The sequence below is a fragment of the Phyllopteryx taeniolatus genome, chromosome 4, assembly GCF_024500385.1.
Source record: "Phyllopteryx taeniolatus isolate TA_2022b chromosome 4, UOR_Ptae_1.2, whole genome shotgun sequence".
Lineage (NCBI taxonomy): Eukaryota > Metazoa > Chordata > Actinopteri > Syngnathiformes > Syngnathidae > Phyllopteryx > Phyllopteryx taeniolatus.
In genome coordinates, this window is record NC_084505.1 from 27338114 (window position 1) to 27362832 (window position 24719).

Genomic DNA, 24719 nt, shown 5'->3' on the forward strand with positions numbered 1-24719 from the left:
AGCGTCTGCACCACAGTTCTGAGGACCGGGGTTCAATCCCCGGCCCCGCCTGTGTGGAGTTTGCATGTTCTCCCCGTGCCTGCGTGGGGTTTCTCCGGGCACTCCGGTTTCCTCGCACATCCCAAAAACATGCATGCTAGGTTCATTGAAGACTCTAAATTGCCCGTAGGTGTGAATGTGAGCGCGTTTCAATGTGCCCTGCGATTGGCTGGCAACCAGTTCAGGGTGTACCCCGCCTCTCGCCCGAAGAGAGCTGGGATGGACGCCAGCACGCCCGCGACCCGCGTGAGGATGAAGCGGTACGCAAAATGGATGTATGGAAAAAAATGTACGTGAGAAAACAAATGAACAAAACTATTATTTCTTGCAGAGTTCATGGACATGCTGCTGTGGTCTCCCCGTCAAAACTGGCCACAAAGGCTGTAAACTAGGAATTACAATTTCGAGTAAAAGATCAAATACACAACAATAAAGAAACATTGGGCTTTAAAGTTTTATAGGACTTAGAAAAAAAAAACACCAACCAAGGCATGTCAAACAGTTTTTTTCTTTGTTTCTCAGACGTTATTTACAAAACAGGATTATATACAGATAGTAATGACTCAGAAATGGAGGCTACATAAAGTCTAGCGGTTTTCATAGTGAGAATATATTTGTTATTTACAATGTAACTGGCAAGGCTGGAGCAAGTAGTGACATTACAGACTGGGCAAACGTCGCCATTAACTTCAAGTATCCATCTTCGGTTTTCACAGACGCTTTTGAATCACGACGGATGAAGAGATTCTTCGCTACGTCTAAAAAAAAAAATAAAATAACGGGCCGGAGGAGAATAGCACACGGACGTCGCAACAAACATGAAACACACAAAAGTCACTTTTCAGATTCTGTAACTGCTCACTTTTGAAGCATCTCCCAAGGTCCCATATTTGACCAAACCAAACTATTTTCTCTATGGTGCCCCAGTAAACGTGAAATATGAATTAAAATGGTCCACACATTCCTGAGTTGCAGACGTTTTTCTGCCAAGAGGCCTGAAATCAAATTATCGGAATTTCTCAAGCTTATCTACATCACTAGCGAAGATCTGCGCCTACCTCTCCGCTCCTGCTGTCGTAATAACACGCGGGTGGCAACCGATTAAGAGGAAAGGGGGGCGGTCTTCGCCAAATATGGACAAAGCAGATACAGAAGAAGTCGCCGTCAGGGGGGTCTTTTCTGGACACTCGGATGACTAAACCAAAGTGTTTTTTTCCCAATGAAACTGACACTTTCATATTAAGTCCTTGTTAGAGAGTCACTCAATGGAGGTCGAAATAGTCAAAATACGCGACCTTTAAAACGAGTACGAGTCTCCTATTTACATATAAAGTGATATCCAGCTTATAAGGCTGTCGCACATTTCGACCGCTGTGGATAACAAATGTGCGACAGGCAGTAAAACCGCAACATCGTTCCTTGATGAAAGGACTGCACCAGGGAGAGTGGACGCACACGGCTTGGAGAAACCTTCTGATTGAGGAAAATTCAACAAAACATTGCACGTCTTCTAATGTAACAACTACACATTCTGACGCCACAGGAAATCCTCAACTTTCCACAACTCAAGCCCCGGAACTCCTCGAAAAATGTACCTACCTCCGATGCCACTGATGAGACCTTAAAAGACCAGCTGATTGATGAGCTTCACGTACCAGGTATAATAATACAAGATCTAACACTGAGGTCAACTGCACGAATAGAAGAAAAAGGGCTTGGAGTCTTCTACGCGAGCAGTGAACCAACCAACGTCTTTCTCCGTCCGACCTCTGACGCGACACTGTCGGGAATCGATGCAGCGCCGCACATCGGTCGCGAGACGACACGTCCGCGTCCAACACGGCGCAGGCCGCAGTCCGCCGCACGTACTCTCGTCCGGGTCCGTGGCGCCGCTGTCTTACCGGCAGGGAAGTGAAAAGGAGAAAAAATCAAGTCCTCTGTTCTCGAAGGAGCTGTACTGGCTGACAGCGACGATCAGTGAAATTTCGGACTGTCAAGTTTTGAGTAAGAGCGGGAGGCACGCCGACCGGCCTCCTCTCTCAGCACACGACGAGCGGCAGCGGCTCGCTCTCACGCCGCTGATTCTTCTTCAGCAGCTGAATGCGATTGTGGCAATAAAACTTGATGGCCCGCCAATCCCGCTGGTTGCTGACCAGCAGAGGGCACAGTTGCAGGCAGCGCTCGCAGTCGGCCTTGGCGGGCACGCGGAGCTCGTTGATGTTTTGGGTCAGGTGTTCCTCCACCGCCGCCCGCTCCGCCTCGGACCACGGACGCTTGAGGACGCCGCGTTTCCCTGCGGAAGAAAGTGGCACGGAGCACAAATGTTCAGCCTGAGCGCGCGCTGGCGGAAAATCCACTCTTTCGACTGGAGTCGGACTCGGTGGAAAACCTTCAACTCATGAATTGGAGGCTTTGTAATCAATGCAACAATATTCGTCCTAAAAGAAAAAAAAAAAAGAAAAAAATCTACATTTTGGAACATAAATTGATTTTAGTGGACGACTGAATTGAATATTGTTAATTCTGGAAAAAGGCATTTCAATACAAATCAGTACAAAATCAAACAGACCTCAAGTTAAAGTGCCACCTGAGGAGAGGTTTTTGGTTTTGTTTCAGAACAGTACTGCCTTGAAATGGTTTTGATCACATGTGGCTGTTTTCGGAGGCTTGATCTCCGAGCACGAAAGCGTCGCTAATCTACTTTCAGAGTGAATTTGCCTCCCGTGGGTCGGCGCAACGTCCATTTCAGGGTTCCTACACATTGGACACTTGAAAATTGCAGACAAATTCACGTCATCTGTGACTTTTCAGTAAAGACGTGCATCATTCTGATTCTTTTTATTTCAATACGTGTATGAATCATTTCCAGAAGATTCTAGCAAGGTAACGACAAGACAATTTTTGTGCTTTTTCATGTATACGACTCACAATCGCAATAATTTGGACACCTGTCTTGAAACCCTAACCCCGTTTTGAAACCCTACTTTAAAAACACTATAGCCGTTTTAAAACCCTAATTTGAAACCCTAACCCCATTTTGAAACCCTGGCATAAAAGCCGAGCAAAGCGTCGTCTTACCGGAGCCTCTCCTTCGGCTGATTGGCGGTAGAGGAGGAGGAGGCGGAGCAAGCGACTGGGCGTTTTTCAGCTTCTTGGGTCGGCCCACTCGGCCGTTGTTCTTGCCCTTCCTGACGTACAGCAAGGTCGGCGCGGGTTTGGCGGCGGGGGCGACGGTGCCGGGGGACTCGGGCTTCTCCTTTACTGGCTCGGCTTCCGATTCGCCCTCCGAGAACGAGTCTGCGGAGTTTCCCGACATAACTGTGAACGGCAGTAGGAGAGGAAAGTGGACTTTCTTAGTTACTCATTACATATTGCAGGGTTTCCCAACCATTATAGATCCAAGGAACATATTTCATTAACTATCTCACCAAACCCCACCAATCAAAAATGTCACAAAAAGTACATCTGAATCAATGATATTGTCCTAATTGACTCACAAATGAGCTGACTTAATGAACACAAAGCTCTGATTCTGTTGCATATGAAGGTGCCATTCAGTGGAAGAGGGTTTCATTGTTCTGCCTGTCACTATATGTCACTGGCAAAGATAGATGAACAAAGATACAATATTTGTAGACGGCGAAAATATTTTTGGAGACCAATTCGGTGAAATGAGATCATTTCCCATGGCACACCGGACGATGCCGTCGCACAGTGGTTGGGAAGCCGTGACCGAACATCGGACGACTTCCCTTTTAGCCAAAGGCAACGTTGGACAACGAGGCGTCTGTTCGGCTCACCGTCCAGCTCCAAGCAGATGTGGTTTAGGCTCATGCCTCTGAAGAGCACTCCATCTCTCTCTCCGCACAGCACCACGCGGCCCACTCTGCCCATCAGGCCCGGATCCTGGCCGATGCCGGCGCAGTTCTGCGTCACGTGGTACTCCCTCTCCAGGAAGTGCTCCAGCCTTTCCACCGCGCCGCCTCCCGGCCGGCCCGGCTCCTCTCCCTCTCCGAGCAGCAGCAGTTGGGTCAAGATGGCCACCTGCCGTCGCACCCTGGTCTGGGTGAGGGCTCTGGGATTGCGAGTGCCGCTTGAGCGGGCCAGGCTGCGCAGGAGGTCGGTGCCTCGCAGGGGCGTGGCGGGGGAGTGGTAGGGCCTGGCGAAGACGTAAGGGTTGGCCGGATCCACGCCCACGTCTCGGCGCGTCTGCAGGAGGAGCTCCAGGCAGGGCTCGCAGTGAGGCGGCAGAATGAGGGGCTGAATGCGCCCGCGTTTGCCCTGGACGCCCACGCGCGGGAGGTGGGAAAGCACCAGCCGCTCAAAAGGAGACAGAGAGGCCTCCAGCGGGGTGAGGGCCGGCGGAGAGCCGGGGGGCACGGGAACGGGGCACTGAGGAGTCACGCGCGCTCTGTACTCGCCGACGGACAACTTGGAGACCTCGCACTCGCGCCGGCGGTTGTACAGGATGAGCAGCGCCAGGCTGGAGTGGCAGAGGAGGCGCCAGGCCTCGGCCGACTGCAGCTGGCGAGACAGCGACAGGAAGGCCGAATGCTGCAGCCGCCGGAGGTACAGAACGAGGGACGACAACGACGACAGGAGGGGCAGCATCTGGTGACGCCCGGAACTGCACAAAGAGCGGACAGAAAAGTCTGAAATGACTGCATTGGAATTCAAGTGTGGACTACGCCTGCAGGAAAAAAGGTACAAGAAAAATACAGTCGACCCCGCCCGTTCGCAGTTCGCCGTCAACAGAGTCGCAGAGTTGCTGTTTTGTGCTCAGGCCGAGGCCATGGCTGATAGAAAATGTTGCTACGGCTCCATCTAGTGGCCTCTTGGTGTCAAGCAGTCACGTTGAACTGAAGGGAGGAGCTTGTTTTACTCAGGCCGCAGCGTTGTCACCATCCTGTGGCATCTAGAGGAAATTACAAACTTTCTGCGTGGGCGTCAATTACGGCGTGTACGACGTTAGCGGCGGGACGGCGTGCTCGCTCACACACAAACCCACTAGAACGTTTTTTGTTTCGTGACAGCTTGACAACTAAATATTGAATGGCAAACGTTATTCTCATGTGCAAATCGCTGCTTCCAAAATAATCATTTTAGTACCTGCATTCCTTTGCTTTTTTCCCCCATAACCTCCTTTTTTATCGTATTTACTGTCCATGCAAAAGAGATACTGTAGCTAGAACGTTACAAAGAACTATATTGACTGACACTGTGTGAGCGGTATTAACAATGGATTATTTTCATAGCACTACTAGCAACATTATTTAGCGAAAACTAAAAACTTCTGTCAAAAGTGTCAAAGTCCGGGGGCCAGATCCGACCCGCCATATCATTTGATGTGGCCCGCAAAAGCAAATCATGTGCGTTGACTTCATGTTCCTCACTAAAATGCCAAAGTTGCCTTCACTTCATAGTTAATACCGTCGCCATATTGCAAGCAGTTTTTGTGACCAACCTCCTCCTCAAATTAAACAGACTAATAGCGGAACAAACGAGTTTTTACTGGCTTCTAATTTCAAACGTGATACCCTTCAGTTTAGTGTGTATTTGTAATTATATGAGGCAATCATACATTTCTTTGGGTTCACAGTCATAACCATGACGACGACGCGGCCCGAGTCGGACATCCCCGATTTGGGCCAATTCAGGCGAGTTGCAAAGTGCAAAGGAGTGCGCGTAGTGAGGCTGCAGTTGACACAATTCCTTATAAAGGCAGTCGAGTGTTACCTTAGCGAGTCTTTTTCCTTATCCTCGGCCCCGCTTTCATCTTCCACGTCCATCGCACCATTTTCTTCCTCTTCCTCCTCCTCCTCTTCCATTTTTCGTTTCTGCGTCTCCTTGGACAACTCGTCTCCGAAGGACGGAGCGCACCCGACCTGGACTTCCTCCTCTTTGGGCCGCTTGACCTGCACGAGCTCCGCAACCACTTCATCTTCGTCATCATCCGCTCTCTCTTTCTTTAGCCTCCTCCCTCCTCCCTTTCTGGGCGGAGTCGCAGCCACCGGGGGCGGGCTCCTCTTCAGGACCGACACCGCCACAGAGTTCTGTCCTCGCGGCAGCGGGGGTGGGGGCGACGCGGGCGACGCGGGCGCCGGCGATTGTTTGGCCGCGGCAGGCGGACATAAGGAGAGGTCCCGAACGGCGCTCGCTTCCACCCGGCCGTGCGTGGCGGCAGACGTCGCTTTTGAGTCGTGATGAGCGGGGACAATTGCGTTATGCGCGTGCAAGCGGGGCATCTGAGTGTAACGCTCGACGAGGGCGGAGCACACGTCGGGCTGGTGGGCGTGGTGTTTGTCTAGATGGCGGCCCAGCGAGCGGAAGTGGCGTCCGCAGTAGTCGCAAGTTTGGCGCGTGGAGTCTACGGACACGCCTCCTCGGGGGGGGGCGTCCGTGTCGCCCGTGTCGCCCGTGCCGCTGGGGCTGAGAGGAGCGGGAGCTTTGAACACAGCTTTGGCGGAGGTGGACAAAGAGGAGCCGGGAGGAGAGGGCGCAGGCGGGCGGCATGACGGGAGCGGACGATCGGAGGCGGAGGGGGCCGGATGCCCGGACTGAGTCCGATGGGGGGTCTTTTTCTTCGAAGGGGTACCGCGCCGCTTCTTGCGTCGACGCGGGGTGCGCCCGCGGAGGCTGGCGTTGTCCTCGTCTGCCGCATCGGAGTCAGTGGCGTCAGAATGCGAGATGGGCGAGGAAGAGGGGGAAAGAGACCAAGAGGGCGTGACGTAGTCCCGGTACTGCTGCTGCTGCTGCTTCTTTGGTCGCTGGGTGGCCGACGGAGCCTCGTCCTCCTGAGAGAGAGAGACACACACACACACACACACACACACACACACAGATCATGTTTATCCATCCATTTTCTTTGCCGCTTCTCCTCACGCGGGTCGCGTGCTGCTGGAGCCTATCCCAGCTATCTTCAGGCCGGAGGCTGGGTACACCCCGAACCGGTCGCTAGCCAATCGCAGGGCACATCAACCATTCGCACTCCCATTCACACCTACGGGCAATTTAGAGTCTTCAATCAATCTAGCACGCATGTTTTTGGGATGTGGGAGGAAACCGGAGTGCCCGGAGAAAAGCCACGCAGGCACGGGGAGAACATGCAAACTCCACGCAGGCGGGGCCGGGATTTGAACCCTACGCTACGCTGTACAATTACGCGGCGTAAATGAATCAAAACAACTTCCAAGATTGCTGATTCAAACGGTGATTTTGACTTCTACCTTTTTGATGTTATTCTCTGCATCAGAGTTGCACTCTGGTTGCGGTGGAGACGCAGAACCGCGGAAACCCTGAGGAACACAAAAAAGGTACAGCAATACAGATGTAATGCTTATTCATGGTTGTCATGACATCAGTCATCTTCAGGCGACATTTAGCCCCACCGGCGGCCCACCGGCGCCCACGGACCCGTGGCGAAGTCTGATCAAGATACACAGAGTCCTAACCAAAGAAATTGAGTGCAGTCTGTCAATTGACTTCCTCTAGTCTAAATGAAAGTTGCTATCTTCTTCTTGTTGAGAAAATCGAACCGATCCAATTTCATGGAATCCATTGGAAGGAACACGTCGCCCACTAACGATGGTCAGTTAGCCAAGAGCTACAGGTAGGTGTTGGAGCTCAGTCATCACCATGGTAACCCCATGCCCGAGCTTTGTGTGTTTGTAGTGTGAACGTCTGGAAGAAGGTGTGCAGCAATGTGCGAATACAGTGGACCCCCGCCAGACCATGATTAGCCCAAATCAGAGTATAATTGACGCCCATTAGAATTGCATTGAAAATAAAAATGTGAAAAAACATTCTTTTTAACCCAAACAGTTCTTCGATAAGCGGGGATTGGTGTCTATGTGCAGGATTGGTTTCGGTTTTCAGAATTGGTCCAAAAAAAATAAAAAATAGACAAATGGGGGTGGGAAAAAATTTTTTAACTTTTTTTTTTTTTTTTTTTTTTTTTAAATCAGCAAACGGGTGAATCTCAGGTGCCAAACCGTGAGTATGCGGCGGTCCACTGTATACCCATGGTGGCTGGCCTGAGGTCATCAGACCGTCAAGTTAGCTCTTCATGCTTCCGAGATCCACCACACATGCGACATTCCCAAACACGGATGCTGAGAACCCACAAACGCATGTTACGATCCGTATGCAAATCCCAAACCATTGCGGGTCACATATGGCGCCGCGACATTTGTCGGCGGAGACCGTGTGCACAGAGATTGGAGCTTTCAGGTGTCATCTTAAAGTACCCCTAGTACATAAAGAATACATTTGGTGGTGATCATAAAACGCAAGGTCTTCATTACAGCCCAATGAGTGGAGAGATTTGGAGTCAAATAAATACATTAAGTGTGAGCACCGTGAGTTTTTCCATTCAATCAAACCACAATTCTCAATTGGATTCTTTGTTCTGGTCTATTGAGAAAAGTGTTACAGCGGAAAGGCTATTGTCTTTTCTATTGTTAAAGCGAATTTCTCAGAGGGTGACAGTTAAACATAAAAATGGTGATTTCAATGAGAATCATTTCTTTTGGAGTTCTAAAGCATGTTCATTAAAAAATGTGAGGGCTGAAGCCAAAGACGTTCACAGTTTTTAACATTTTTGAGTACTTGAAGGTTACTGACCAGGTTCTCCCCCCACTCGGTCAGGCTGTAGTCCACGGTGATCTCCTCCCCCTTGGCGATGTTTCGGATTGCAATCACCACCAGTCGAACTTGGCTGCCGCAGTGAACCTCTCTGATGCGACAGTTAGGGGAAGGCGGGAAGGAGCCGGTCACCGGGGCCGTAGCGGAGGCCACCGGGGCGGTCGCCGCCGCGGACCCGAGGGTCACAGAAAGGGCTTGAGCTGAGGTCGCCGGGACTGGGGTCGAGCTGCGAGCTGGCGTGGAGGCTGAGATGGAGCTAGCTTTGGATGCGGTGGAGACTTTGTCATGAGTCGGCTCTGACGGACCACTAGAGGAAAAGGCACCACGGGTACAATCTGCTGAGATATATATAAATGTGTGTGTGTGTACACGCACAGTGGAACCTGAATAAAACAGACCTCGATATCACGGATATCGGATAAAACCGACTGTCGGGACTGAACAATATCTCCAAAAATAGTTGTCACTTTCACTGCCGTTGACAAAGTCTGCCAGTTCCGGAATTGGCCACTGTGGTTTACTGGCGCTGTGGCACAATGCAGCCGGAGAATGGGACTGACATATTTGCGGGTCACAGATATACAATAAATAAATAAAAAAAGATCCAATTCCAAAAGACGTGCCTCCCGTGCCTATGTGGCAGCCATGTTGAATGTGGCACACTGACGTGGCAGCCATGTGATGATGCTTATATCTTTTCTATTGTGCTGTAGAACGCAGGCAGACAAGACAGACCGACAGAAAGAGAAAGAGAGAGAGGCATGGCTGCAGTGTTAACTGTGAGGAGTACAAAACAGTTTGGAACATGCTATTTTTGCTAAAGTAACAGTTTTTCCTCAAGCCGTTCGCCTTTGGAAATGGATTTGGAACGAGGAAGCACACTAATTCCTCGCGGCTCACCCACGATGAGGACTGTACGTCAACAATGTCACCATGACCAAGCGCACCGGCGTGGTCCGTTTGGATAAAATGTGAAACTTTCAAACATTTTCAAGCATTTATTTATATTTATTTACAATAACTTTGTAGTGTACTGGGCATTTTAGGCCACCCAAAAAAAAATAATAATACTAAATGTTGTACTGTACAGTAATATAGGTGAATTTTTTTCACGGCCATGTTATGTTCACTGAAGACAATCCGTCGTGCGCGTGTGATCGTGTGCGCGCGCGTGTGGTCGTTTGTCGACATGCGCGCCGCGATTGAGTGGCCACCGAACCAAGGTGTCATCTGCCACTTGCCCAAAGTCTGCTCGTGCGCAACAGGAAAGCGCTAGAAAACCGACGGGCGCAATCAGGATATTGATAGATAAGTGCAAGCACGCATACCAGTTGTTGGGAGACGCTTCCGTCTTGTGGAGAGATGCGTCCGCCGTGGGACGTTTCGTCTCAGCTGCTTCCTTTACATCACCTGGGAAAATAACAGCAATCCTTATTGGAACGATTACAAGTACGCCAATAAACAAGTACACGCACGCGCACACACACACACACAACCATTCCTCTCAATCACATGCACAGTTGTGCGCATGTAACCATCACATACACTGAAACACACGGAAGTAGGTCACACTCCATTGCACAAGCTCCGCCTCCACAACAATTCCACTGACAGATGCGCGCGCGTACGCATCCAATCGCACACATTAAGAAAATGGCGCGTCCACACACCTCTGCAGCGTGTGCGCTCGGGGTTGATCTCCTCCTCAGCGGCCGTAACGAAGACTTTCACGGGCGTCCCTTTCCGTTTTCTTCCACAGCCACGTCTGGAGAGCGCGCACACACAATTATCAGTTAATCATTGGGCCCGCAGAGCCAGCTTCACACCAATCCGATCGGAGAATGATCAATAAGGTGACGAGTGCCTAGACAGTCAAAAAGACAGTAAATAGACAAAGAAGCACTTTGGCGGGTGCACGGGGTCGGCCTTCCACGTCTTTTCTTTCTTTCGGGGCCTGGCTCGCTCGAGCATTCTGTTATTTACACAACACACCGCAGGTGAGCGCAACAAAACGCTTGCAGGAGCGCTACCTGAGAGATTCCGGGCCAAACGCAAGCAGAGGCCATTTTCGGCGTCTATGAACCGAGCAGGATTGACATTTATTTCACTTCACAGTGGGCCAAATCCAAAATCAAGTTTAAAGGAGTAAAAATAAAAAAGTAACAGAGTCCGTCGTTGTGTGAAAACCATGTGTGAGGGCCGACATCAAGCAAGGATGTTGATCTTGATTTTGGACTGCTTCTGATCCCACATCTCTCGACGGGGTTTCGCTGTGTGTGTGTGTGTGTGTTTTTGTCACTGCGTGTTTCACTTGCATGACATTGAAACCTGTTTCGAGATGGCCATAAGAAGATTGCGCGTTGGATTTAGAAGCGTTCGTGATAGTCCGGATTGTTACAAACATACGAAAAGCGGAGGCATGCAGAAAAGAAAAAGAAAAGAAAAATTGGGAGCCGGCGAAGCAAAAAGGGAGGACAAGAGAAAAGCATGCGTAGAGACAGAAAGAAACGTCTTCGTATTGATGGGATCCATTCCCATTTGGACTAACCGCGCTGCCAGCGTGTGCGTTCGTGTGTTCGTCTGGTCACGTCTTTCGACTGCCCCCCTCGGGCGGTGCGAGAGTGCCACGCCGAGGTGGCATTTCAAATGCGATATGCAAATCCGCGCAAGTCCGTACACGTTTTCAGCTTCGCCCCATCCAGAGTTGCCGCCCAAAAGCGGTGCAGCCCCCTTCGAGTGGGCCGCGGTGATGTCATTGCAAAGTATTCGAGCTTTGTCTTTTTCAATCCTCAACATTTGTAAACATGCGCTTTTTGAAGAACAGTAGCAAAAGCGAGGCTACAACCGTGTTGAAATTGTCAGAATCCAACCGCTTCACTTCCTGAGCATGACATGCCTTTGAGCAAGGCACTAAACCCCCAACCTGCCCTCATGGTGCCCTGCCCTCACACTCCCGCAGAGATTGATCCCACTACTAGTTTTTTATTTGTTTTTAAATCCCACCCACTCCCACTCCCACATGGATCGCTCCCAATCCCGAGTGAGCAATGTTTGCCTCCATGCTCAGGGGAAATGTTCAAATATCAATTTGATTAAAGTTCAAATAAAATAGAACTGCATCACAGTTTGCACCCCCGTCAATTCCCGGGGACTTTGTGATCACGATTCCCGCCCCCGATGACCTTCGCTCCCGCTCCCGCTCAATCACGTGATCGACAGTGAAGTTCACGCCCATCCCGCGGGATCCGCAGGACGCGAAAAATGTCCCTTCGTCGGCACACGGGCAGTCATCGTCCGACTGTCGGCTTTTGTGTACTGGTCGCGCTGTCGCGTACATAAAAGTTGTTTTTTTTTGTTTGTGTGTATTTTAATAACGGTGCTACATTTGATGTCAAAATAGTTCGGTGCGGTACTTTGCGCAACACTACTGGAGCCTATCAAATCATGCCCGACTTTGCCAGATGCAGGGCACACCCTGGACTGCTTGCCAGTGAGTCAAGAATTTTGAAAATTGGATGAAGAGTTCATGAAAATGTAGCTTCTGTTTCTTTTGTGATGAAAAAAATGTCGCCTTTTTAGGGAAGGCTTTTGATTGATATCTGGAAAATCATTGAAATTAGCGTTAAAAGGGCGTAACCTCATTATTTCTCAACATGCCTCCAGGACCCTTAGGTTTCGTCTGCTTCTGGAGAACCCTTCTGCTACTTGGCTGGACAACTTTCAGTTACAAATATCCACCGATAAACTCGCACGTGACAAAATTCCGACAGTTCTCCGAATCGTACGCCTCGAAATGGGCGTGAGGTTTCGAACGCCGACACTTGCCCTAAAAACTCCACTCAAATCGTGCAAATGTAATTTTATTCGTCAGAAGAACAGTGCGGGCAGTAGAATAGGTCATGCGGGCCTACTTTGGTCATCAATTGTTTCATCCTGAATGTCTTTGTTCTGGAGGATTTAAGAGGCATTTGAAATGTTTTTTTTTTAGAAAAGTCCAAATTGTCACGTAGCCCTGATAGGATTGTGACGTCACAAATACAACAAATCAGACATCCCTGCACGTGTGCAGCATTTGGAGGTCTCTCACTGGCTTTTCTCAGGTAGCGTTTTCCAGGTGAGGCAAGACGACCTCGGAAAAATAGTTGCGGCTTGGAAGAATCCACCTTGGGTCAAACTGACTGACTCAGTGAGTGCCTTCCATTTTCTTGTCAAAGGCAGAACAAAGTGAAAACGATCCCGTTCGTGCTGTCGGCTTCGTAATCAGGTTTATGTCAAAACAGGCCCAAGCGCTTCCTCCCGGCTCGGGAAGATGGCGGAGCCCGATAGCGGGAGACCCGTAGGAACTTTAAACGTCTATTATGTCTTTTGCTTTGCACGAGATGTCTTCGAGAGCTACCGAAGATGACAATATTCCATCTTTAGGCTTTGTTCTCATTTACACGTACGTATCATATTTATATACATTAATGAAATACTTTGGTTGAACTTTTGTCCAAAGAGACCGGCCATAAAGAAAACCAAATTTTTGCGAGATCGGCCTCAAACAATCATGTCGCCAACCCGTTGTTATGCCAGAAAAATGAGTAAAGTCAGCGACTAAATCGCTAAAATGCCAACACTGACTGTGCTTTTGTAAACTAGCTCATCTCTGTTCGCAGCCGTCGTGGTGGTGGGCGGGAGCTCCGTACATTACGGTGGGCGAGACAGGCCACAACGCGACGCGACGGCATCAGTGCACGCCGCACGTTAAAAGCACAACACAACGACATGAAGGTCGAACGGACGTGAGCGCTGGACTGGCGCCGACTGTGTCATTCGTCCGGGTCGCCCGGGACTCAGATTGCCAACGGACCGATGGATTTCCTTTTTATCTTTAATAAAGAAATTGTATTTCAATATTATCCGAATGAAATGAAATTTGGAATTAGAACTAAATAGCTCACTCTACCCATATCATCAAAAGCCAAAGAAAAGCATTTCAAAACTTTCAATGATATCTATCCTTGTTATGATTTGGATTAGAACTGGAAAACAACATTTATGTTGCACAAGTTTGAATGAACGAAGTTGGAAAAGCAAGTGAACGTAAGCTACGTCTGAGCTCTTTTGGAAAGTAAGCACTTTGGGATTGTCGCAAATCATCAACGTTGTTCAGATTTCATCACTTGGGCCGTCGGCGATATGAATGAATGCCTGCAAACCCGGACCAATCAGACAGTCAGAATCACAATCAGAATCATCTTTATTTGCCAAGTATGATTCTGATTCTGATTCTCACCTGCTCACCTGTGCACCTCAATGTTGTGTTGTGACTTTCGCATTTCCCTTGTGCGCCTCAATGTCGTCACGTTGACTTTCACATTTTTCTTGTGCGCCTCAATGTCGTCACGTTGACTTTCACATTTTCCTTGTGCGCCTCAATGTCGTCGTCGTGACTTTCGAGTTTTTCTTGTGCGCCTCAATGTCGTCGTGACTTTCGCATTTCCCTTGTGCGCCTCAATGTCGTTGTGTTGTGACTTTCGCATTTCCCTTGTGCGCCTCAATGTCGTCGCGTTGACTTTCGCATTTCCCTTGTGCGCCTCAATGTCGTCACGTTGACTTTCACATTTTTCTTGTGCGCCTCAATGTCGTCACGTTGACTTTCACATTTTCCTTGTGCGCCTCAATGTCGTCGTCGTGACTTTCGAGTTTTTCTTGTGCGCCTCAATGTCGTCGTGACTTTCGCATTTCCCTTGTGCGCCTCAATGTCGTTGTGTTGTGACTTTCGCATTTCCCTTGTGCCCCTCAATGTCGTCGCGTTGACTTTCGCATTTCCCTTGTGCGCCTCAATGTCGTCACGTTGACTTTCGCATTTTCCTTGTGCGCCTCAATGTCGTCGTTGTGACTTTCGCATTTTCCTTGTGCGCCTCCAATGTCGTTGTGTTGTGACTTTCGCATTTCCCTTGTGCACCTCAATGTCGTCACGTTGACTTTCACATTTTCCTTGTGCGCCTCCAATGTCGTTGTGTTGTGACTTTCGCATTTCCCTTGTGCGCCTCAATGTCGTTGTGTGACTTTCGCATTTCCCTTGTGCGCCTCAATGTCGTCACGTTGACTTTCGCATTTTCCTTGTGCGCCTCAATGTCGTCGTTGTGACTTTCGCATTTTCCTTGTGCGCCTCCAATGTCGTTGTGTTGTGACTTTCGCATTTCGCTTGTGCGCCTCAATGTCGTCACGTTGACTTTCACATTTTCCTTGTGCGCCTCCAATGTCGTTGTGTTGTGACTTTCACATTTCCCTTGTGCGCCTCAATGTCGTTGTGTGACTTTCGCATTTCCGTTGTGCGCCTCAATGTCTTTGTGTTGTGGCGTTTGCAATTGCTGTGACCAGTCTTGGCCACCGTATTACAAGACTAGAGAGCGACAATGGTTACATATTGATTGTAATTCATTTAAATTTGGCTGTGTTCCTTTTTATTTCGGATGAAATGTTCAAAAATATTAATTGGCACGGAGATGCACATGGTAGTTGTGTTTAATTGGCATTAGGATTACGAGGAGGTCCTTTGAAAAATGTCTTTCGTTTTAAGTTTGAGAAACCCTGATCTACTTCCTGTAAGCCGCAAATGGACATGTCTAATTTCCTTTGACCTGTAGAGGGAGACACTGTTCCAACTGTCACTTCCTTTGACACCTGTAGAATAACATTACAGAGCCGCACCAGCTGTTGGCACTCGAGGCGACATGTACGGAGCGGTCCGGTTGACCGGTAGTCCGGTCGACTTGCGCTTCGATGACGTGCTGTCAACTTTCTTGGGTGTATTTATACGACTTCATTACCTTCAAGCTTTTCTTTTCTGTCTCACGCTCTTCATTGATTCTGTCTTTCTTCTGTCCTTGCACATTTCTCTCCCTTCTCTTTAACCAAACACACACACACACAAATCCACTCAAGACTCACATGTGCATGAGCAAACACACGCACAGCTCACAGTCCACATGTTCACACACACACACACACACACACACACACTCACACTCACACACAAACACAAACACACGTACCCTCCCCCTCTCTGGCCCACATGCACACACACACAAACACACACACACACGCGAACAGGCACTCAATGATGCACACACACACAAAAACACACTCCTCCCTCTCTCTGGCCCACATGCATGCACACACGAACACACACACTCACACACACACACACACAAGCACTCACTCAGTGACACACGCAAACACACGCCCCTCCCTTTCAGGCTTACAGGCACGCAAACGTGCGCATGCACACGCACACACACACACAAATATCCTCTCTCTAGCCAAGCTTGCATGCACGCACACACACCCTCCCCCTTCACTAAAGCTCACAAACACACACGCACGCACGCAAGCACACACACATTCTCTCTCTCTCTCTCTCTCTCTCTCAAATAACCAAACCCACAGTCTCATGTTCCATCTCTGGCACACACACATGCACACGCACGCACACATTTCCCCTCACAAACACACAATGGTGAGTGTAGACCCAATCTGCATTTTCCCGGACGCATATATAATTACTGTGATAAATTGTGTAGTCATGTTCATTAATACACACTATTCATTCTCCTCTCCCACACGAACTAATATGACATGTACCGTACACACACACACAACCTCGTCACGTATGCTCGCTACACATATGTTCAGATTAAGCACAAACACAGATGCAAACTCACTCTAAGCGTTATGTACACTTGTTCATACATGTATACACAAAAACACAAAAAAAAACCCCGCACACAACCATCCTCACTCTCACATACATATACAATACCACCCACACACGCCATGCACACACACACACAACTTTTGCTTTTAGCATGGCTACACACTTGCACGCACACACAAACACACACACACACACACACACACACACAATGTCCTTCCCTCTTTCATAAACAAAGTAGATGCATAAACACTATCTCCTTCCCTCTGTATGACAAACACACACACGCACTGCCCTTGTCTAAGAGACACACAAACCTTGTCTGTCTCACCCCTTTCACACACACACACAAACACACACACACCTCACTCTCTTCCTGACTGCAGAACACACACACACACAAAAGCCAAACAAATACACATTAACACAAAAATACACACCAAACACACAGCATATGCGCTGGCTACCAAGCCCTCTTTTTCAGTTTCCAAGACACAAACACACACACGCACACACACGCTCACCCTCCCCTTCAAAAGCTTGCACGCACAGAAGACACACACTCACTCACACGCACACATACACTGCGTCACACACCCTCCCTTCTCTTTTCCTCTTAAACACATACACACACACACTGTACGCTAGCTGCAACACACACCCTCCATCTTCCCTTTGAGATACAGACCCCCCCCCCAACACACACACACACTCTGGTCTTGTGTGTGAATCACAAACACACATTGCTCACCAGCACTTGAAGCCAAACGCACACTCTTCAGGTAGTACTTTTTACATTGTTTGATGCTGAATTTGTCTACATACACACACACACACACAAAGATGTAACAGGTACCCACTACACACTAAGCATACAATTGATTATTGTCCCTTCTGATTATACCACAAACAGTCCTTTAAAGTCTCTCACACACACACACACACAGCCTCCCAACACACATATACATGCAAACACACACTCCTCCCTCCCCTTCCTTGTGCCTCAAACACACTTCCCCTCTATCTGTCTCACACACACACACACACGTCCTTCACATCACACATCTCTATGTGCGTTCTGACACATGGCAAACACACCTATAGTGCCCCCTCCCACACACACATTCTGCACAAACACAAAATAACACTTGCTCAACACACGTACACACAAACACTCCTCGCTCTTTGTCACACACTCCTTGCACACTGCTCCCCCTCCCATCTCGCTCCCACTTACACACACACACACACACACACACACACGCACTCGTGTCTGTCTCTGTCACGCACACACTCGCTCCCCCTCCCATCCCTTACACACTCACTCCTCCTTTCTCTGCTCTCACACACACATCCATGCAGCAACACACACACACACACACACACACACACTGCCCTCCCCTCCCCCTTCTCCCCCTCTCTCACTCACACACATTTCCATTACTTGCGAGGACATCACATTGACTTGCATTAGTTTCTTGGTCAGCACAGCCACTGCTGACTTGACCTTTGACCTTGCCCACTCTTAACACATGATCTTTACCTTCTTGTACGGCCATCGTCGTTGTCATGGCAACTCCGGGACCCCAAAAGATGTGATGTGTAAACAGATTGATGTCCCCATAACATAGGGAAAGCCACGCACGCACGCACGCACACACACACACAAACACACACACAGAGCTGCTCCTTTCTCTCACGCTCTCTCCCCTCCCTTCTGTGTGTGCGTGTGTCCTTTTCTCCTACTCGCCACACACGCACACACGAGTAATAGCAAATTATAGCAAACATTTCTCAAACTTTTTTTGTTATTTTTAACATACGTACTGTGGCTTGAAACCGGTAAAAGTAACCGCTAACACGCACGCGCGCACGCCTCCTCGGTGTTGCGTTCGATGTTGGTCGTAAAAAAGGAGCGAGCAAAAGCGACTTTGTGGCCGCGTGCTCGTTTGCAACTTGTTGTCATCGGCGAGGGCCACTCTCCCACGTCCACGCGCGTTACACACCCACACCGGGTCTCGCTGTCATCGGCGAGGGCGAGCGTTAGAAACGGTGTTCGGGCGCAACGGTGGCGGTCGAGCGGCCGACTCACCCCCGCGGCGGTGCCGCCGCTTTGACGCCGTCGCCGTCGCCGTCACGGGCGCGCGTCTCCCGGTGCTCGTGGGGCGAGCGCTCGCTCTCCGCCATGTCCGCAGTTGAGCTTCCCTCGCCGGAGTCGCCGCCGCTGTTCGGCTGCTCGGCCGGCTCTCGCCAAGGTTATTAGCGACGAGTCCACTGCGGCGGGGCGGAGGGGGTGCGCGGCCCATCCACGGGGCTCTCACTTTCGCATGTCCCGACGACTCGGTGAGCCGCAACCCGCCCGGTCTCTTCTTATCAAACTCCAACTCAAAGCAGCACACGACGGAAGCAAAGCAACGAGTCGTTTCCTCCAAACGAAGGTCATCGTCACCCCCGTGACGAAGTGGACGCGCCCACAAAGCGGCCGGGGCGGGAGTGCGCAGCATCTTCCAAGTGCTTCGCTAGTACACTTTTCATTGACTCGTCACAATAAAATGATGGAAACGCATCAACGGTCCCAAAAAAATCCCATTCAAGACGGAACGCTCGCAAAGGCACGCAGCAAGCAACACGTATTTGTTCGAGAGCGCGTGTTCCTTTCATCAACAGGTCGTCAAGCCTCCATCCATCATGTGCAATGTTTCTTCAGAATCATTCAAAATCATTTTGGATTCATTCAATTGAAATACGCAAATGGGGTTCCACATAAAGACATATTTCACAGTTGTAGGCACATAAAGAGATTTTATTATTTTTCCCATACTGCGTCTCCTCACGCGGGTCGCGGGCGTGCTGGCCATTATCTCAGCTGACTTCGGGCGAGAGAAGGCGCACGCCCCGAACCGGTCGACAGCCAATCGCAGGGCACATACAAACAAACAACCATTCGCGCTCGCATTCACACCTACGGACAATTTAGAGTTATCAATTAACCTACCGCGCATGTTTTTTGGGATGTGGGAGGAAAGCGGAGTGCCCGGAGAAAACCCACGCAGGCACGGGGAGAACATGCAAACCTCACACGGGCGGGGGCGGGATTTGAACCCCGGTCCCCAGAACTGTGATGATGATGACAATGATGACAACGATGATGATGATGATGACGACGATTGGTGGGGGGTTTCCTGAAAAGCCATGGTTTAGGAGATGCGAGCGATTTGTTCCATAAAAAACTTTTCATTTATCCCCACCGGTCAATTCTCTTTATTTCGTAGTGTTTCCATTGGCTGCACTGCTTCCAGTACGTCAATGTGAATAGAAGAGAATAATTATTGTACTACGAGGTGGTACATTGTCTTTGCTTCACCAACAAAAAAGGCAGCACTAAAATACAGATCTTGACACATTGTAAAAGCAAAGCGAAACATAATAAACAGAGCTGGCTATTCCGAAGAATGGTACACATTTGAGTTACAATGTTGACTAAAGTGATGGATTGATGGATGGATATGGATGTTAGGGTTAGCCCAATGCTAACCCGATGGATGGATGGATCAATCCGGCGTGGCACAACTGAGCAATTAGCAGTTAGCAATTTCGTAGACTATCGCAGCCCGCGCAGAGTCTACAGCTGACTTCATTCGCCCCCAATCAAAGGGGCTTCTCTCATTCCCGTTAAATGTGTCACAACCGCAGTCTGGACAGAGGCTTCGCAGCGTTCTCTGTGCGGAGGACGACGATGTGAATCGGCAGCGATCCGTGCGCGCTCGGAGCGTTGTCGCTTCTCTTGGCCGGTGGGATTAGAATCATCTTTATTTTGTATGTCAAAAAAAAAAAAACACAAAGAATTTGTCTCCGGTAGTTGGAGCCGCTCGAGTACGACAACAGAATAGTTTGGAGACATTGAGAAAAACAGTCACTGAGCAATAAAAGGTTGCTCGTAATCTGGTAATGCCGGTACAATTTATTTATTGATTTATTTTGAAAATTGTGCAAAAGGATGCAGAGTCCTCCAGCAATTAGAGCAGTTGGAATGACTAATATAGCAATAGTCCAGTGAGACTACTACAGTGAGTGCACGAGTAATGTATCATTGGCCCGACAGAAATCTGACCACAAACTCAAGACAAAAAAATTGGCACCATGTTGCAATGGAATTGTAGGTTAGGTGTTTAAGAAGTTGATCGCAAGAGAGAAGAAGCTGTTGGAATGTCTGCTAGTTCTAGTTTGCATTGATCGGTAGCGCCTACCTGAGGGAAGGAGCCGGAAGAGCCGGTGACCGGGATGCGGAGGGTCCGAGAGGATTTTGCACGCTCTTGTCTTAGTTCTGGCAGCGTGCAAGTCCTCAAGGGTGGGTAGGGGGGTACCGACAATCCTTTCAGCAGTTTTGATTGTCCGTCGCAGTCGGAGTTTGTCCTTTTTTGTAACAGCACCAAACCAGACTGTGATGGAAGAACACAGGACTGATTCGAACTGGCTCAGCAGCTCCCGTGGCAGGCCGTGCTTCCTCAGAAGCCGCAGGAAGTACATCCTCTGCTGGGCCTTTTTGAGGACGGAGTTGATGTTGATCGCCCACTTCAGGTCCTGAGAGACCGTAATTCCCAGGAACTTGAAGGTCTTGAGGGTTGATACAAGACAGCTGGACAGCGTGAGGGGCAACTGTGGCGAAGGAAGTCCACAATCATCTCTACAGTCTTGAGCGTGTTGAGCTCCAGGTTGTGTCGGCCGCACCGCAGCTCCAGTCGCTCCGCTTCCTGTCGATATGCAGACTCGTCACCGTCCTTGATGAGGCCGACGACTGTGGTGTCATCTGCAAACTTCAGGAGTTTGACAGCCGGCTGCGCTGAGGAGCAGTCGTTCGTGTAGAAACACAAGAGCAGCGGCGAGAGGACACAACCTTGGGGCGCCCCAGTGCTGATGCTGCGTGTGGATGAGGTGGCCTCCCCCAGCCTCACCTCCTATGTCCTCCCCGTCAGGGAGCTGTAAATCCACTGGCAGATGGCAGGTGAGACGCTGAGCTGGAGAAGCTTGGAGGAAAGGAGTTCGGGGATGCTGGTGTTGAACGCTGAGCTGAAGTCCACGAACAGGATCCTCGCGTAGGATGAAGTGCAGTCCCATGTTGACTGCATCATCCGCAGACCTGTTCGCTCGGTAGGCAAACTGCAGGGGGTCCAGCAGGGGACCTGTGACGCTCTTGAGGTGGTCCAGCACGAGACGTTCAAAGGACTTCATGACCACAGATGTCAAGGAGACAGGCCTGTAGTCATTTAGACACGAGATTGCAGGTTTCTTGGGGACTGGAATGATGGTGGAGCATTTGAAACAGGATGGTACTTCACACAGTTCCAGAGATCTATATAAGATCTGAGTGAAGACTGGCGCGAGGTGGTCCGCGCAGACTTTGAGACAGGATGGGGACACAAGGTCTGGGCCTGCCGCTTTGCTAATCTTTTGTTGTTTGAAGATGCGTCTCACATCCTGTTCGCGGATGGTTAACGCAGAGGTGTGATAGTGGAAGGTGATGTGGCCGGGTGGGTGTGGGCTGTGAAAGCGTCCTTTTCAAATCTGCAATAAAGGTATTCAAGTCGTTGGCTAGTCTACTATTGTTCTCAGCTTGGGGGGATCGTCGCTTGTAATTGGTTGGGGATTGGAATGCATGCCAGACTGATTTAGAGTCGTTAGCGCTAAACTGTTTTTCCAACTTTGCTGCATAGTTCCTCTTTGCAATATTAATTTCTTTAGTCAGCAGGTTTCTAGCGCGATTATACACGGCCCTGTCCCCACTTCGATATGCGTCCTCCTTAGCCTGGCGAAGTTGCTCAAGTTTGGCAGTGAACCACGGCTTGTTGTTATTGAAAGTGCGAAATGACTTTGTTGGTACACAAACCTCTTCACAGAAACTGATATAGGATGTGACAGTGTCCGTATATTCATCCAGGCTGCCAGCTGAATTTTCAGACACTCCAGTCTGTGCCGTCTAAACAGCTTTGAAGTTCTATCTGTCCTGTAACAGACAAATGTGAGCGGGCATACAGAAAGAGCTGGTGATAACCGCTGGCGACTTAAATATGTCCGCAGACCTCATGAACTGTGCCCCAATCGCGTTGGAGGAGCTGCACCAGCAGTTAGCAGCAGTCTGAGCAGGCCTAAATGTACAGTAGATGACGTTCTTCCACCAAATTGTCACTTTGCCATGCGCATCCCAAAGAACGAACCTTCGCTGCATCGGAAAGGCCAGCTTGGCGCAGACAGGTCTGCCAAATTGGCAAACACGCAGTGAGGCTTGCGTTTCACATTTCATCTAAAATGACGCTTGGTCATGGGGACATTGTTGACGTACAGTCCTCATCGTAGGCGAGTCGCTTTCATGAGCAGTGAGGAATTAGTGTGCTTCCTCGTTCCAAATCCATTTCCAAAGGCAAACGGCTTGACAAAAAACTGTTACTTTAGCAAAAATAGCATGTGCTAGACTCCGGAAACTTGTGTTTTGTATTCCTCAGCGTTAACGCTGCCGCAATGACACTCTCTTGATTTCTCTCAGTCCCTCTGGGTGCGCTCTACAGCACAATGGACAATAAATATAAGCACCATGACATGGCCGCCACGTCAATGCCCCACATTCAACATGGCTGCCACGTTCGCATTGCAACTGGATTTATTGTAGATTTGGAAATATGTCAGTCCCATTCTCTGCCTGTATTGCACCACAGCCCCAGTAAACAACAGTGGCCAATTCTGGAACTGACAGACTTTGTCAACAGCACTTAAAGTGACAACTGAAAACTATTTTTGGACACTGTTTAGTCCTGACAGTCCATTTTATCTGATATCTTGCATATCGGGGTTATTGAGGTTCCACTGTGTGTGTGTGTGCGCGCATGTATATATATATATATATAAAATGTCCATCCATTTTGTGCAATGCTTATCCTCACGCGGGCGTGCTGTAGCCTATCCCAGCTCTCTTCGGGCAAGAGGCAGGGTACATCCTCAACTGGTCGCCAGCCAATCGCAGGGCACATAGAAACAAACAACCATTCGTACTCACATTCACACCTACGGGAAATTTCAAGTCTTCAATTAACCTCCTAGCATGTTTTTGGCGATGTGGGAGGAAAGCGGAGTGCCCGGAGAAAAGCCACGCAGGCACGGGGAGAACACGCAAACTCCACACAGGCGGGGCCGGGATTTGAACCACATATACACACACACATAGATACATATCTATATATATATGCTTTGTTACAAAATATATTCTTAGTTACATATCAGATGCAGAAATACCTGGACATAAAAATACTGTAATGGAAATTGGCCTCCCAGTTTAAATACTTTTGAAGGGGAGTACACACACACACACACACACACACACGCACACGCAGTAAACACAATTTGCACTGATGACAAACACTCACAAGCACGTGCCACTAGTGCACTTCAGCAACACACTATTACAGTCTCACTAACTGCACGCAGACACAACTACACAATTCCACTAAAGGACACACACTCAACAGCACACAACCACGCACACACACACACTGCATTCATTTCCCTTTCATTCTGCACAGGCACATATTGTGCTGCTGTAACACACCGCGCACACAAACACGCACACTCTCACGTGCCTGCGCACACGCACGTGCCTGCTCTCTCTCTCCCTCTCTCACTCACACACACACACACACACACACCCCTCCCCCTATCTCTGCCAGGCACACACACGCAGTTACGCACACACACACACACACACAAACACACATTCATGCACACTCCCACCTACGCAAGCACGCACGTTCCCTGTCTCACACACACACACACACACACACACACACAGTATCCTGCTTGCTCTCCCCCCTCCCTCTGTCTGTCTGTCTGCCTGTCTGTCTTTCACACATGCGCGCACACACGCACACTCTTTCCTGCCCTCGCTCCCCTTCTCTTTTTTCATCTCTCTATCTGACACACATACACGCACAGCAACAGCACACACTGACATGCGCAGAAGCATAGAAACACACACACACACAATTACCTTGGTCTTTTTCTCTTACCCAGAACACACACACACAACACGTATACATTCACGCACACACTCAAATAGCCCCTTCCATTCTGATTGCCACTCCTTTCCCAACAACCACACAAAACTGAAAAGATGCAGGCACCCACACACCCGCACACAAACACACTGACAGTATTGTGGTTGATTTGTCTACGCGGGCCACATGAAATGATAGGGTGGCCCAGACCTGGCCCGCGGGCCTTGAGGTCGACACCTATGCCCGAAACCCTCAAAACAAGCACGCACGCACGCAAAGCAAGATAAGGGAGGCCA

The 24719-nt window shown here is 49.4% G+C and overlaps 1 protein-coding gene across 2 annotated transcripts; it reads right to left on the reverse strand.

The window, feature by feature from the left end:
- Window positions 1-479: 479 nt before the first annotated feature.
- On the reverse strand, window positions 480-18803 carry si:dkey-117m1.4 (serine/arginine repetitive matrix protein 1). Of its 2 annotated transcripts, XM_061771118.1 has the most exons (9): window positions 18477-18803; window positions 10353-10447; window positions 10011-10092; window positions 8662-8989; window positions 7266-7334; window positions 5776-6833; window positions 3840-4666; window positions 3118-3357; window positions 480-2332 (listed from the first exon to the last, which is right to left on the reverse strand). In XM_061771118.1, the coding sequence occupies exons 1-9, from the start codon at window positions 18569-18571 to the stop codon at window positions 2079-2081; spliced, it is 3048 nt and encodes a 1015-aa protein (XP_061627102.1). In that variant the 5' UTR covers window positions 18572-18803; the 3' UTR covers window positions 480-2078. The 2 variants fall into 2 exon arrangements, with proteins under 2 accessions (XP_061627102.1, XP_061627103.1); XM_061771119.1 differs by lacking the exon at window positions 7266-7334.
- Window positions 18804-24719: the final 5916 nt, after the last annotated feature.

Excerpts from the sequence above, each read along its gene's own strand:
- si:dkey-117m1.4 (XM_061771118.1), bottom strand. The coding sequence starts at position 18,571 with ATGGCGGAGAGCGAGCGCTCGCCCCACGAGCACCGGGAGACGCGCGCC. Across the intron at positions 8,990-10,010 it reads GAAGCGTCTCCCAACAACTG|TGGTCCGTCAGAGCCGACTC; the intron begins GTATGCGTGCTT and ends CTTTTCCTCTAG. Across the intron at positions 2,333-3,117 it reads CAGCCGAAGGAGAGGCTCCG|GGAAACGCGGCGTCCTCAAG; the intron begins GTAAGACGACGC and ends TTTCTTCCGCAG.